The following is a 14,408-nucleotide window of genomic DNA, read 5'->3' as shown; positions in this document are numbered from 1 at the left end:
ATAACTAGTCAATAATTGTAAACCGATCAATGGAGAAACTAAATACAGTGCACCCACGGTGTACAATTACCTTTTTATATAATTTTTTGTCTCATGTTGTAGAACACAATAGTTTCATCTTTGCCATCTGGCAGTTTATTTTTCATATATAATAACAACACAAAATTTTCTCGGTATTAAACTTTGGCAGGCCGTGTGTGAGATACATTAACATGACAAAGATACCAACCTGCTAATTGATGAAATTTCTCTCACAACACATGAAATAGACACAATGGTTGTTCTCTCTTTCCCAGTTTGGCGCTATTTGTTACAAGTCATAGAGGAAACGAAGTTAACCTTTAGTTGACGCTGTGCAAAATACGTCAAAATAACGAAAATGCCGATTTGCTATTTGCTGAATTTTTTCCAAAGCCCTGAAACAGATATGATTCTTGCTTTTTCTCTACTTTAGTTCAACGTTATTCGTTATAAGTTATAGTGAAAAAAAACTGGAAACGGATGACTGATAAAATTTTAGCCAATAACTAAATTGAAGTTCAGTTTAGTAAAATACATCTCAAAACATAGCTTTAATTATGTGTTTAGTAAGCTAAATTCACTTAAATTACATTCAATTTCAATGGGAAAGTTATTTTTCAAAAGTAAGAACTCTCTACAACATTTACTGTACATAGTAATGTTACACTTTATTGCAGATCACAACTACAGAACACACTAAATTTGCTGTAGGTAACTATAGTTACTAAGGTTAATATACTATTTTGTTTCTAATTGTTATTATTTACCGTACTTGCATGAAATTTTGATGACTTTTACTAGGGGGTGCTTGCATTAGATAATTACTATGGGTTTCAATACCCATCTGTACAAAAATTTTTGTTTTCGATGCCAACAATAAAATGATTTAAAATCATATGACAAAGCCCACTTTAACGCTGGTTACCAATGATGATGGACAGCACAGGTGGTAGATGGTTAACAGAGTATTACTGTTGTTTTTTATCAACTGAATTAGTTCAGAAGCTAAGGGTCTTACTTTTAAAATTTTTAACTAACATCTTGCAAACATTCATTGCATTGTAACACACTGTAACGCGATGATTATACCATTAATCTTTTTAGCCTCACTCAGATTATTTTAGCTTAAAATAGAACCATGGCATTTGTATTCATCATTTCAAAAAAATCTGTAAGAGGCAGTAGAGCATCTTCACACAATAGCTCTTTCGGCCTTGTCTTTTTATCAGATGAAATGTTGAGCAGATCGCAAAAAATTTAGATTTCAGCAGTCTTGAATTAGACTAATGTCCTGGCAGTCTAGTATACTGTGAGAGATCTGCAAGTCCGCTAATGAAACACAGAAAATAAATATGTTTACCAATATTCAGAAATGGTGAAAGGTGGTTGATTAGTGTAGCTGCTAGACTTTGGAACTGCTAAGCTGAATGTCAAAAGTTCAAAACTCGCGTGAGGCAATTTTCTATTGGAATCTTTTACTGTCACTTCAGACAGATGGACACACTAAAGTTTTCTTGCAGTAAAATTTACTCCCAAAATAAGCAGAATTAGTAATGAACTTGATCTGACCCACTTCATGAACAACCTTGATCTATAAATTTATTGCTCATATATTTTTGCAATCGATGTAAATTTCATTAAATGTTTAAACATGTAGAAGTTATGTGATAAATTACAAGACTACGTATAAATGGTTACCACCAAAAGTCTTGTTCATATTTTGATATCTGTTATTGCATGTAGAATTTAGCTACTTTAACATACTAAATGGCAAGTATCTCTTCACACTTTCTTCTTATTTCAGACACCATTTCTTTTTAAATAACTTTAGATACAATTTTGAGCCCAAACTGGAGAGCACCACAACAGAGACACTTTAAAAGAACCTGCTCAGTCTTATTTACTTTACGAATAGATGCATATAGAATTGCATGCACTTGATATGCTATCTAAAAAAAAGTTAATATATGAGCCGATGCGTTCAAAAATTTGCAGAGCAGTTAAGTGGGAACAAAATGAATCAGACAGATGAATAATTATTTCGCATGAAGCCACCAACATTTGGGAAATGAAAATTTTCCTATTTCCCCATTGCTCAACCGAATGGCAAAGTTTGACATCAGTTTATGATAAAGTTGATGTTCTGTTTTAGTTGCGGGAAAAACTAGTCAGAAGGTGTGTCAGAAGTCAGAAGAAGCTTAGTTAAAAGTGTGCCTATATGAGAATATCACTATCTACCTGGTTGATTGTCTCACACATGCTAATAGTTATAGTTGCTGTTTTAGAAACCTAAAATAGCCGCTAGGCTATACAAAGACTATCTAACACCAAACTTGATTGATGTTATTACGTGCAACTAGTTGAGCAAAAGAATGAGCCATTGATGTACTCATAAACTATTAAAGGGTTTTACGCATACGAGCAAAACATAGCTGATAGAACTGTCAAAGTAGCCAAATTTCATGTAGTAAATCGACCATATAATGAATAGTTATGCATTATGGCCAAAAAGAGAGAAAATCAACATCATATTCACCTGCAAAAGCTGAGCACTCACTCAGCTGAAGGAAAGGCTAATTTATGTTAATGATTATGTTTACAAGAAATGTTGATTTGTACTGATACATGGAAGTTTGTTTAGAGATGTTTGAGTGGCAAATTTTGCATTTTAGACTATTCACTTCTTGTAAAAGCTAAACTTGATGTTAAGGCAGCAAGCCTCAAAAACTCGACTGTTGTTTTTTAAAAATACAAGGGTCATCACAGTATACAGGCTCTTTTAAAGCATAGAAGAGGTTCAGTGTTTTGTTATGACTGTTTTATTTAAATAAATTGGATAAGAAGGTTTGAGTGTAGACATCAATTTAAGTTTAACCAAGTTCCATGCAACATTGAATTTTTGTTTCAAGCTTTAGCCTTTAAATGATGCTAAATATTTTTTGGCATGAAAAAGACAAATTCAACAAAATCTAAAGCTGTAAGAATGGCAAGTTAGGTTATGATTGAACCTTTGAACATTTTAGAGTGCTAGCAAAATATGCATGAACACATCACAGAAGCTAAATTTGGTTTTCTGACAAGATAATTGCAATGAAAAACTGGGTGGGCCTTTATCTTCTCCCATGGTGTCAACAAGAAACGGTACGAGACAAATAGTTTGCGACCTTAAAACGGAAACTGTACCATGTGTTTTGCGCCTTATTACTAATGCATTCAGGCCTAGAGAAAATAAATGTTGTTACAAAAAATTCCATTGTTATAAGAATTACAGTGAGCTAGCGTGCTTACTGAACCATATACATATAGCGCTTGAGTCACATGACATGGCTAAAGTATACGTAGAGAATGACTATATAACAAAATGTACAGGAACTGCTCCATCAGTACATGAGATATAACCATAAAATATTCAAGTGTTATACGCACCAACAAAAATGGGAAGCGCTATTTACAAAGACAATGAATCAAAAAAAGCTGATGGAGAAATGGCGTATGAAACGATTGCTCGTGGATTCTCATACAGAAGGTGTAGTCGAGCAGAAAATCAGAAGCCATTGACGAGATCTACAAGTGTTAGAAGGAGTTCTCGCTATACCAATGGATCTCTACCTAAACACAGAAAACCGCTCAAACGCTCTGGAAGTCGAAGGTCACTAAGAGGAAAAGATAAAGGAACTGGCTTTGTTCTTTCAGATTTGAAAGTACAGGTTGATGGGAAAGTAGCAATGTAAGTTTGGTTGTGTGCAGATAGCTAGTCGGTAATACTTCATGTTGAATTAGTATTCAACATTGGCCATTTGTTTCTACTCAAAATGATGCAAATGAGCAAGCGGTGTATACTGATCTACTTAGGTTAACCTTGCTTTGCAATACTCAATAATAGTTAACTCAATCTATATTTTAGACTGGTTCCAAGAAACAGTGCGATGAAACGTAAAAGGATGTCGAGTATTAAAGCTAAACTAACATTTTCCAGCAAAACAGCACAAAAAACTGAATCAACAGAACCATCAAAAGCAAAGTCTATAGTAAACAAGACTTCTGCTAGTGAGGAAGTTCACCAAAAACCAAAGATGAGTCCGATTTTTGGTCTGCGTGATCGATCAAGAAAAGACGATATAAAACCCATTGATGCTGGAGACAAGAATAACGACAAGACACAGAGCAAAAAACCTAACTCAATAAAAAGAAGTTTTTCTAAACTCAGGTCTAAGTCTGAGTGTCGAAAAGGCGACTTAAAATGGAACGATAACAACAACAATAACTATATGAATATGAATGTCAACAGAACAGGAAATATGGCGTTGAACATAGAGAAAGAGAGACTTCGAAGACTAGGAAGTGATGGAGACGTGAGTAGAAGAAATAATTTGCGAAAAGAAAATTTTACATTGCAAAAATCCTCTAGTTATGGTGATTACCAACCAGCACAGAAATTTGCTGCAGACATTCAGACTGCTAGAAAAAAAATGTTGGGAAAAGAAGAATCAGTCAAGCGGCTCAACCTCAGTATGACGAGACTAAGTGTGTCTTCAACTAGTACGGATAGCGTTTGATTAAGCTTTGTACATAATGCATAGACTCAAAAATTTATTACAAGTATACCAACACTACAAAAGTATTTTTTAAATCAATCATTTTATAAATACTAGTATAGATAGACTCATTTCAAGGACAATCACAAGTTATAAATAAAATTATCTAATATCTTACATGAAATGTAAACTTATGGAACATATACATGTATATCAAAGGCAATGGGAGAGTTTATGTTAAAGTTGTTATAAACTAATACTTTCTGAAATATCTAGTTCAATGTTTCTCTTAAGCCGTGATTTTATGATGTTAACATAATCATCATATGCTGTTATGTCAAAATGAAGGAATAAAAATAAATCTTGTGTCAGTTAACCAGTGTTGGTACTTACCTTTGATTTACCTAATCAGTGTTCAAGAGTATATAATAGCTCATCCTGAATTAAACTTCTAATGATCCCAATCAACCATGGTTGTTTAGGATAGGTTTCTTTCATACTGAATGCTATTCTGCCGCAGGGTCGGAAGAACAGATTTTCATTTTATATGTTTTGTATACATGCAGTTAACATTCTTTTAATATGAAAAGTATTTGTAGCAGTCGAGCTCAACTTGGAATAAGAATTGCATTATAAGATTATTGAACGGAAGTAGTTTTGTAGCTACTGAACAATGAAAACAAGAGTGTGCGCTTTTTGTGAGTCATATTTTGCAGCTGAATGCTTTTGAAACCATTGCATTACTTGAAATTAAGTGGTAAATAATATTCAACTCGTGATGATTTATCAGAAGTGAATGTCAGGCCACAGCAATCTAGTTTCTAACCTTTGCATTAAAGTTCCTTATTCCAAAAAGTGTGATTATGAATCGCTTTGAGAATTTCAATGAGTTAATAATGTTAGAACATTCAATGTTTTCACAACATTCTTCAAATTAGCAAATTCAAATTCCAATCTACTTTTATGCTCCACATCATCATAATAAGGTTACTGAGAATGAAAAATAGGTGAGCTTGAATGGTCATTACCTTGAAATATAGGACTGCTAGTAGTAATAGTTTCTACAGTGTTTGAAATGCAACAATTTATGAACACAAGCTAGGAGAAATTGGTGCAATTTACTTAAAACAAGTTATTTTGACTGACACAGTACTCACCATTTATTTGCTCACCAGCTTGGCCAATGAGCTCATGAGATCACCAAATAAACTCCCGAATCATATTTTGATGAAAACTAAGGTGTACAATATTAAATCAGAAGTAGCTTACACAAATGGCTGCAGTTACAAGGCAGATATAAGTGATCACTATGTAGATAAGCTGACCAGCAACGGCAACCAATGTCCCATTACAAAGTTTGAAAGTCTAAAGTTTCTATTCAGATAAACTGTTGCCAAACGTTCTGAAATTCATTCTGATATTCTGCTTTGAAGCCTCTTGCTTTATCTAAGCTGCGGCAAAAAAGAAGGCTTTTAAGTGTTATAAAACTGGCTGTTGTTCTGGCTTTATGCAAGACAAATTAACATCTACTGAAATCAGCCAAAAACTTACAACTTTTATATCAAATAATATGTATTGTTAAATTACGCTTCTCACAGACTTTAAATTTCTACAAAAAACTCTGCTAATTAAACTGTGTTCATATAATCTTTATTTCAAGTTCTGTAAAATCAATACAGGCATGCTATGAAACTTTATTTTAGAAGCAGTTCATCCCATGGTTGCAAACGGACGACTTTGAGGCATGTTAATAGTTATGACAATGATTTTTCTATTGGTATTGGTAAGAAAGAGATAGTTCTCAAACTCTTCAATTTACATTGTTATCACTCGCTGAGAACACAAATTGGTGTCAAAACTATATAACACAAATTTTACAAATATCAAAGCATCATGCAGAGTTTTTACAATGTTCTGTTAACATGCTCTATTAAGAAAAAACACTGTAATTCGGTAAAACCATCAGTAATGTTCAATTGCTGTTGTAAACAGTGAGTGAATCATCAAAAAATGTGAAAAGAAATTTTGAAATTTTCAAGAATTTAATGCATGAGTTTACATAATAAAAATAAGTTTAAAATCAATGGTGACATAGCAGAATTGGGTGTGAAGATGCATAATTCTTACAAAATACGTTTTAACAACATTTATTTGAAGTTTAATCTTTTAGAATTAAACCACTGTAATGCAGTTTAGCATTCTCCACTCTCCGAATGACGAAACATATTTCTGCTGCAATAATATTACTTTAGCTATGGCATAAGATATAGCCTATTGCCTCACTGAGATAACACTGAACACGCGTCACACTCATGAGCTGAACAGCGTGATATGTCATTTGAATCCAACTAAGTTATGGCGTGTTACAAATTGCCATTCCATCAACCACAAAAAAAATTTGTTTTTGCCATTAAGTTTAATTAATCACATGCTATTAGGTTTGCTTGTGTAGGGAATTCTTTGTTGGCATAAACATTCAGCATTAGAAACTAATTGTTTGCTGAGGTTGTGTAAGTTTTCATAGTATGCAGAAGATGCAGAGTATCAAAACCCTAGTAAAACTTGTTAAAATATGCGCAATAAATGTCTCGTGCATTGTTACAACATAAGTTTTATTAACCAGAGATATATGCTAACCCTACATGTACATCTTCATCCAGTACTAGTAAAACTGTAAGCAGAGAAGAAACAAAGTAAGTGACAACCACTTGTTACAGTTAGTTATGTTAAATAAGGATAAGGTGAGTGACGAAATGTCTTTCAAGAAGTGTTAGTCGTGCAAGCAGACACTTCTTTGTTTGGTAATCGTGGTAAATAAACGGATATAACTATTAGAAAGTGTTTCAAGTTATGCTTTTATACAGGATGTAAATAGTAAAAGTTGAATTCCTGAACTACTGTACATAACAGCCACTGACAATTGTACAAATGAATTTTGCAAGGTCTATACCACTTATTTACCCAGATTGGCTCATGACTGAAAAAATCAGTTTCACACAAAAATATGGCGGATGTTAGCTTTCAAATCTTTATTCGCATAATTTTCAATTAAAAAGTTTAATATTATATGTGCCTTTACTCTTTCGTAAATAATGGTTTTCTACCACAAATATTTTGGTAGTATTAAACTTGTAGGTACATGTACCTAACCAGACAATTGGTTTTTCTGCATTGACCACTTTAATTGTGATGCTTATAAGCATTAAAAAGGTTACTTCATAGTTTTGAATAATGTAGTAATTAATCTATAAATTAAATATTATCATTTGTTTATTATTTATTAGTTTGACATATACCGTTTTCAGAATAATTGGTTTCATCAAATTTATGCATAACTATTTTGAGTATTTGATTGGGTTTGATGATCAAATATGTTTATAGTCAAATCACAATTGTTGGTTCGTTGACACCGTCAAATCAATGATGATATCATGGATCACGCTTCAAAAACAACCCAGCTGGAATCTGAATATGTTGACAATAATGTCCCTTAGTATAGTCTTGGTTAGTAAACATCCATGTAACAGGACGAACTAAAACTAATATAAAATATATAAAATAATATTCATAAAATGAGAAAGTTCCCAATAGTGTGATGTGTCTCTGATACCTCATAGGAAACTTTTACGTAGTTCAACCGCTTACAGTAGAAATCGTGAACTGGTTAGTGTAACTTCAGAGAATTCCAAAAACATCTATAAGAAACTAAAAGTGACCTACTTTGACTTCTCATTCAGATATCATATTTATTTGGCTATTGACAAATATTAGAGGTCTTACTCTGTAAGCTTTAAATCTGTAAGGTTTTAGGTGAAGTGCACCTTACTCATTGTTTATCTACCGATAAAAGATCCTTTATTATACTAATAACCGAAATCAAAAAAGGCATGCTAGTTTATTGAGGTCTTCACAAAACAAGGTTATAAAGGGTTAGCTTAAGGGAAACAGCTCATAGAATACTAAGCAACAATAACGTATTGCTAGCTTCCATTCTAGTGTATCTAGAGAAAAATTAGTCGATTTATCTTATTGAATAGCAAGTTGACAGTCTATGAACATGCGCTAACCAATTTATGCACTAACGTGCATAAAATGGAAATGTGAAAAGAATTGGCATCAGATCATAGACAATAGTCAAATATTTTTAATATGGTATGAAAGGTTTTTCCTCAAATCAAACAATCTGGGTCTGGGTTGGGTCTTTTACTCAAAGTTTTACTGTCAAAGTAAAACTTGACAGTGAATAGAAAAGTTTGAGAAGTACCTGCTAAAGCTTGTTGGCTAGGATCAAAGCTTTGCTAACTTTTACCATAACGAGCTTCGTTTGTATATCCATGGTCTGTTTTCTGTCTGTCTGTTCATCCATTCATCTATTTTTGTATCAAAAGTGAAGCTAAAATCAATTGAAAAAATATTCCATATCACAGTAATCAGACTAGGATTTTCAGATTACCAACCAAAAACTACTATTTGTGCAATTTGACCACTTCGCCGAGTAGAACAATATTTAAGCAAATACTTTTGATCCTCCATTTTTGCTCATACCATTCTAGCTGCCTGAGTAACAGTCTTAAAAGTAAACTCACCTAAAATTTTAATAAATGTCATCAGAAGGTATTGACAGTTTTTATTGTTTCTCATTGTTGTTGATGTTAAAGCTTATCTGACTGCCAGTAGGTTTTAAGATGGAAATCCTCAAAACTTGAATGCGGTTAAAATGCTCCAAAAGATGTCCCAAATGATATCACTAGTCGCTATCATTGCTGTAGCTAGTATTGGCTATTCCATTTAAGTTGCATAATTCTGCATCTTTGTTCGGTCAGTCTAGCAATTACAGACATCATAATCGCTCTTTCGCTTGGTCTGAGTGTTTTAATCGCTATCAAGTTTTGACTAGTTTAATCTTGAAACATCGTGACAGTCAGCTCACTTGAAACATAAAAAAACCAATGCACTTGATAAAAAATCTCAGTACTTTATGATAACTTTTGCGTAAGATCTGCTTTAGAGATTGCAGATAATGATGAAAGATTTACGTAAAAATGCACAATGTTGTAAGATTATATAAAAGGACACCAGAAAATATTTATCTCACAGATGTTCTAAACCAAAAGATGTACATTGAATAAAAAAATCTGTAGCTAGATCCTAGTCAGAAATTACATCAAAATTATTATCTTAGATTAAAACCTCATGTAATAAGTTAAGTTTTAGACTTACTTCCAGGCTTTTAATACACATTTTTGTTAAATTATTAAATATAATATCTATTATACAATACAAATTTTAAAAATTTAGAAGTTATAAATTTAGTTATTAAAATAGATAATGATCAGTTAGGTATATCACCAAATAGCTATCTTTTAGATATGTCGCCAAATTATTCAAAGCAGCAAAGTAGAACAATTTAGTGTGAAATAGCTTTATTGTCCATACCAATTGTGTATAAAAATAAATCTAACAGGAAGTTTGCTGTTGATATAGATTTTGGACAGATACATCAAAGCAGCTTTAAATGGTCAAAAGTTGATAGCTGCAATGCAGATCAAGCAAAATAAAGTTCTATGCAAATCTTACATTTTGCAGACTTGCAATTTAAAGCTACACGTAGCATCATTTAGAACATGCAAAATAAAAAATAACAAAGAGGTTAGTTTCTTCATGAAGTAAAAGGATATTGGTCTAAAACTAGCATTAAGTAACAGATTAACCTCAATTTTGAAATAGGTCTTTATCATAAGTACTCATTTGCATGTCCCATTCAGAAGCACTAATATTACTGCTAAATTTCTGACTCATCAAAGATGGATTTGCACAGAATTCCAGTAGACTTCATAAAAAGTTATTAGCACTTTCCTATTTCTTGCGATTGTTTTTGATTTTGGATGTGACCTGACTTCCACAATGTTTTAAAATCGACACAACTTGATTGCCGTTAGCACGCAATAAGATTTTGCAATGTACTAATAATGGGTACTAGTAATGACTAAAACAAACTCAATTGCTAAAGTTTGTGATGCTTAACTGCCGCTGGTAAGTTGCTATGTCCAATCAGCTTTGTAGTTTTTACATACCATGAAATTTTGATGCTCTTTTACCAATTCATTATTACACAAGCTTTTATATAGAGCCACATATATATATATATATATATATATATATATATATATATATATATATATATATATATATACATAGATAATATGCATATATTTGATTAAACCATATTTTCTTGATAAAACTAACTACAAAGTACAGCCTACAAGCCATATTGATAACAAAATCTTAACACAAATATATATTGACATGACACTTCTTGGCACAACGTTCTTGTCAATTTGAAAACTACAAGTAAACTATAGCTTAGACACTTACTTTAAAACAAAACGATCTTCAATGAACTCAGCAAACTTTAGACTAGAAAATATTGCTAAACATATCAAACTGCCATGTAGAACTATTAAGGCACTATTCTTCAATTAATACTTTAAATAGAGTTTACCATTCAAAGGAATAAAACGTTTTTGATTTGGCATCAATTACAAGTTGTACAATACTAAAAGTCATAAATATATATATGGAAGGGTCGTAAGAAAGTTCAGGATTTTAACACATGACAGAGTTGAACATCTCCTTTTATCAGCTCATTAGTTCAGAAGTTATAACAACACGCGTTAGCGTTTTAGTACGCAATTCAGTAACATCGGTATGTGACGCACAATCAGGATCTACAACTATTTTAAGGTTGGTTTCTTTGGCCTGGTGCATGGTCTGATCCTTAAAACTGACCTTCACATTATATATGTAGATTTTCTGTCTCTATCCCCCTCTCCCTCGGTACTATGTTTAGCTAAGACGTATTTAATCATACTTTTCTACCACTTCCTATTACCACAACCTTTCTTGGCAAGTTTCAACAGTGATTTGTCATTGTCATCTGTTGATGTTTTTATTGAGACACTATCTTTAACTAGATGACATTGGCTTGCAGATGAACTCTTCAGACTATTGCAAGGTTTTGTTTTAAGTTGTGGAAAATTACCAGACACCTCCTCATTCATGCTGAGGCGCAAATAGAAAGCTGCATTAGTCGTTGACAACTCAACCAAATTTGGCACAAGAGCAATTGTGGACGAATGCTCTTCCTAACACCCTGGTTCTTATATGACTCAAACCACTGACCTATTAATTGTAAGTTAATTTCCTAGCTACGGAACCAGGGTTTATCCTAACAGATCAAGATTCTAGCAGGAAGCCAAGTGAGAAAGGATGTGGTGAATCTCAATGAGCCATATAGGAGCAGTTATAGTATTCAAGCTCCTGTTAGAAACTAAACTGTTACTACTGATACTTACAGTTTTCATGTAAATGTATATAATTGAAATATAGCAAGATAATTGGTATAGAGTGTTGATAGGCATATACCAAAACCTATAGCCAACTTTTGCTCACCTATGGTGATGAAATGAAAAATAACTATAGTTATATATGCAAAGATAAATTTTGAGCCTGAGATTCACTGTTGCAGCTTAAACTTTGTTTCATATTGTTGGTGGAAACCAAGTGTGAAATGACGTGGTACCTCGTGTTAGAATTTTTATGTTTTAATATTATCTAATTTTAATATACTTAACTCTTAGCGTTAGAATTTTGCTATTTTTACTTTGTAAAATTTATAATACACATCATACACCTTACACACACCATACACTACACACCACACACTAAACACTCTACACACACCATACACACCATACATTGTCAGTTCAGATGTAGAAGTCCTCTGGGACTTCTACATCCGAACTGACAAGCATGTTCTAGCAAACCAACCAGATATAGTGGTGGTAGACAAGGAGAACAAGAGAGCTACTATAATAGATATAGCAATACCCAATGACTACAATATAGCCGGCAAAGAAAAAGAAAAGGTAGAGAAGTATCTCCCTCTTGGAGAAGAGATTGAAAAATGCTGGAATGTAAGAACAACTGTAATCCCAGTAGTCATTGGGGCACTGGGCGCAATAACACCGGCGCATAAAATGTGGCTTGCCCAACTACCAACAACAATCAACTCAGGTGAGTTGCAGAAAAGTGCGCTATTGGGAACAGCTAAGATCTTAAGGCGAGTGCTCAAACTTCCAGATCTCTGGTAGAAGACTCGAGTTAGAGCAGAATTTACCACCCACACAGAGTATCCGGGGTGAGGAAACAATTTTATATATATATATATATATGTATATCATATATATATGATATATATATGCTCCCTCACTTCGGTTTGGTTGAGCACTCTGTGAGAGGTGCGGCACTATTAGCCTTTGTGCAAAGCTCATCACTTTTGTGATTTGAGCATTCTGGTGCCAGCACATTGACTTTCTTAAAGTCTGTGGGGAAACCTAGTTGTTTCATGGCAGGAAGTCAACTCTCATTGGTAATGGGATTTGTGTCCCTTGCCTAAGCTCTGAGCTGCACTGAAGAGGCTTCAATAGCCGAAACAGTACTGTCTGTAACATGTATATATATATATATATATATATATATATATATATATATATATATATATATATATATACAGTCCCATGTAATGTGAGATGATGTAATCGAGATGAGTAAGCAGAATGCGCGTAATTAACTCTTTCGGTACCAAGTTACTTTTTTTACTTACCATAATTATGTATTTGGTGAAACCTAATATTTGAAACAGGTGCATAACAATCATTATAACTTTTGAAAAACATGGTTTATAAAAATTTTTGGTACCAAATTACTTTATCATAAAATGTTACATCAGCTGATGCCATGAAAATTATCACACTTCTTCACCATTTTCTAAAAGACCGTGAGCATGTTTGCGTCAGACTACTTATCAATATTTTTACAGTTTACTGCAGTACTAATATTAATAAAAATTAATTATAGCTTTCATTAGTACTCTAGTATCGTTCAATAAGAACCCCCCAAAGTCCATATATCTAAAATTGCTAAAAATTCGGAGCTGCAATGCGTTTAACACGATTAGTAATCGTTAACAATTATTTGTGATAAAAAATAAGTTTTTGCAAAGTGAAACTACATGCATGATAGGTTATGAACATATTTTGGCACAGTGCATAAATATAATGGTTTCTTTATGTTTAAGTACAGATATAATAGGGTAACTACTAACCAGTCAGAAATGTTCGATATGAAGCCTGCTAAAGTCGCATCATGAGGCTCTTGGCCATGACAGAATGCTTTACCGAGCTGTACTACAGTAGTTGTAAAGCTAAAAAGTTCATGAATCAAGTTTTAAGGTGACTGAGTGGTGGAGTGGTAACGCAATTGTTTATGAATCTGACCTCCTGGGTTTTATTCTAATGCAACATCGAGTATCGTTGAACCGGCGGACCGACCAACACTATTCTTATTATAGTACAGACTAGATGAATGCATGGTGTAACATGCATGCCCGAGTAACAAAGAAATAGTTTTACAGAAAATTTATTTTTGTTTTACATATAACAACATTTACCCTTCTACCTTTCAAACTTCATATTATGAGATAACTGTTTTGTTCAGTTCAAATAAATTAAGAGAAAAAATAAAACAACTGTAAAAGTTTTAATATTTATCAAACAGCTACAATTATAAAAGTTCATATGAAAAAAGAAATTTTGTGTAGTTGAAATGAACCATGAGAAAAAATAAAACGTCAATGTTAAATAATTAGCAAGTAATGGCTAAATAAAGTATGTTTTTGATGAAAACGACGAAAAAGCATTTGATATGCAATTAAATGATTTTAGTTCATTTCAGTATTGGCAATTTTAGAGAAAAAGAATGTTCAGAGTGGTATGAAGTGATAACAATTTA

General features: G+C 32.8%; 1 protein-coding gene across 1 annotated transcript; it reads left to right on the top strand.

Moving 5' to 3' along the window:
- Positions 1 to 3,418: 3,418 nt before the first annotated feature.
- LOC137387716 (uncharacterized) lies at positions 3,419 to 4,925 on the top strand. The gene is made up of 2 exons (XM_068074215.1): positions 3,419 to 3,748; positions 3,926 to 4,925. The coding sequence occupies exons 1-2, from the start codon at positions 3,456 to 3,458 to the stop codon at positions 4,575 to 4,577; spliced, it is 945 nt and encodes a 314-aa protein (XP_067930316.1). The 5' UTR covers positions 3,419 to 3,455; the 3' UTR covers positions 4,578 to 4,925.
- Positions 4,926 to 14,408: the final 9,483 nt, after the last annotated feature.

The sequence above is a fragment of the Watersipora subatra genome, chromosome 2 (assembly GCF_963576615.1).
Source record: "Watersipora subatra chromosome 2, tzWatSuba1.1, whole genome shotgun sequence".
NCBI lineage: Eukaryota > Metazoa > Bryozoa > Gymnolaemata > Cheilostomatida > Watersiporidae > Watersipora > Watersipora subatra.
This window is presented reverse-complemented; position numbering and strand designations above follow the sequence as displayed.

Coding starts and splice junctions, on each gene's coding strand:
- LOC137387716 (XM_068074215.1), top strand. CDS start 3,456: ATGGGAAGCGCTATTTACAAAGACAATGAATCAAAAAAAGCTGATGGA. Junction 3,749..3,925: donor GTTGATGGGAAAGTAGCAAT/GTAAGTTTGGTT, acceptor TCTATATTTTAG/ACTGGTTCCAAGAAACAGTG.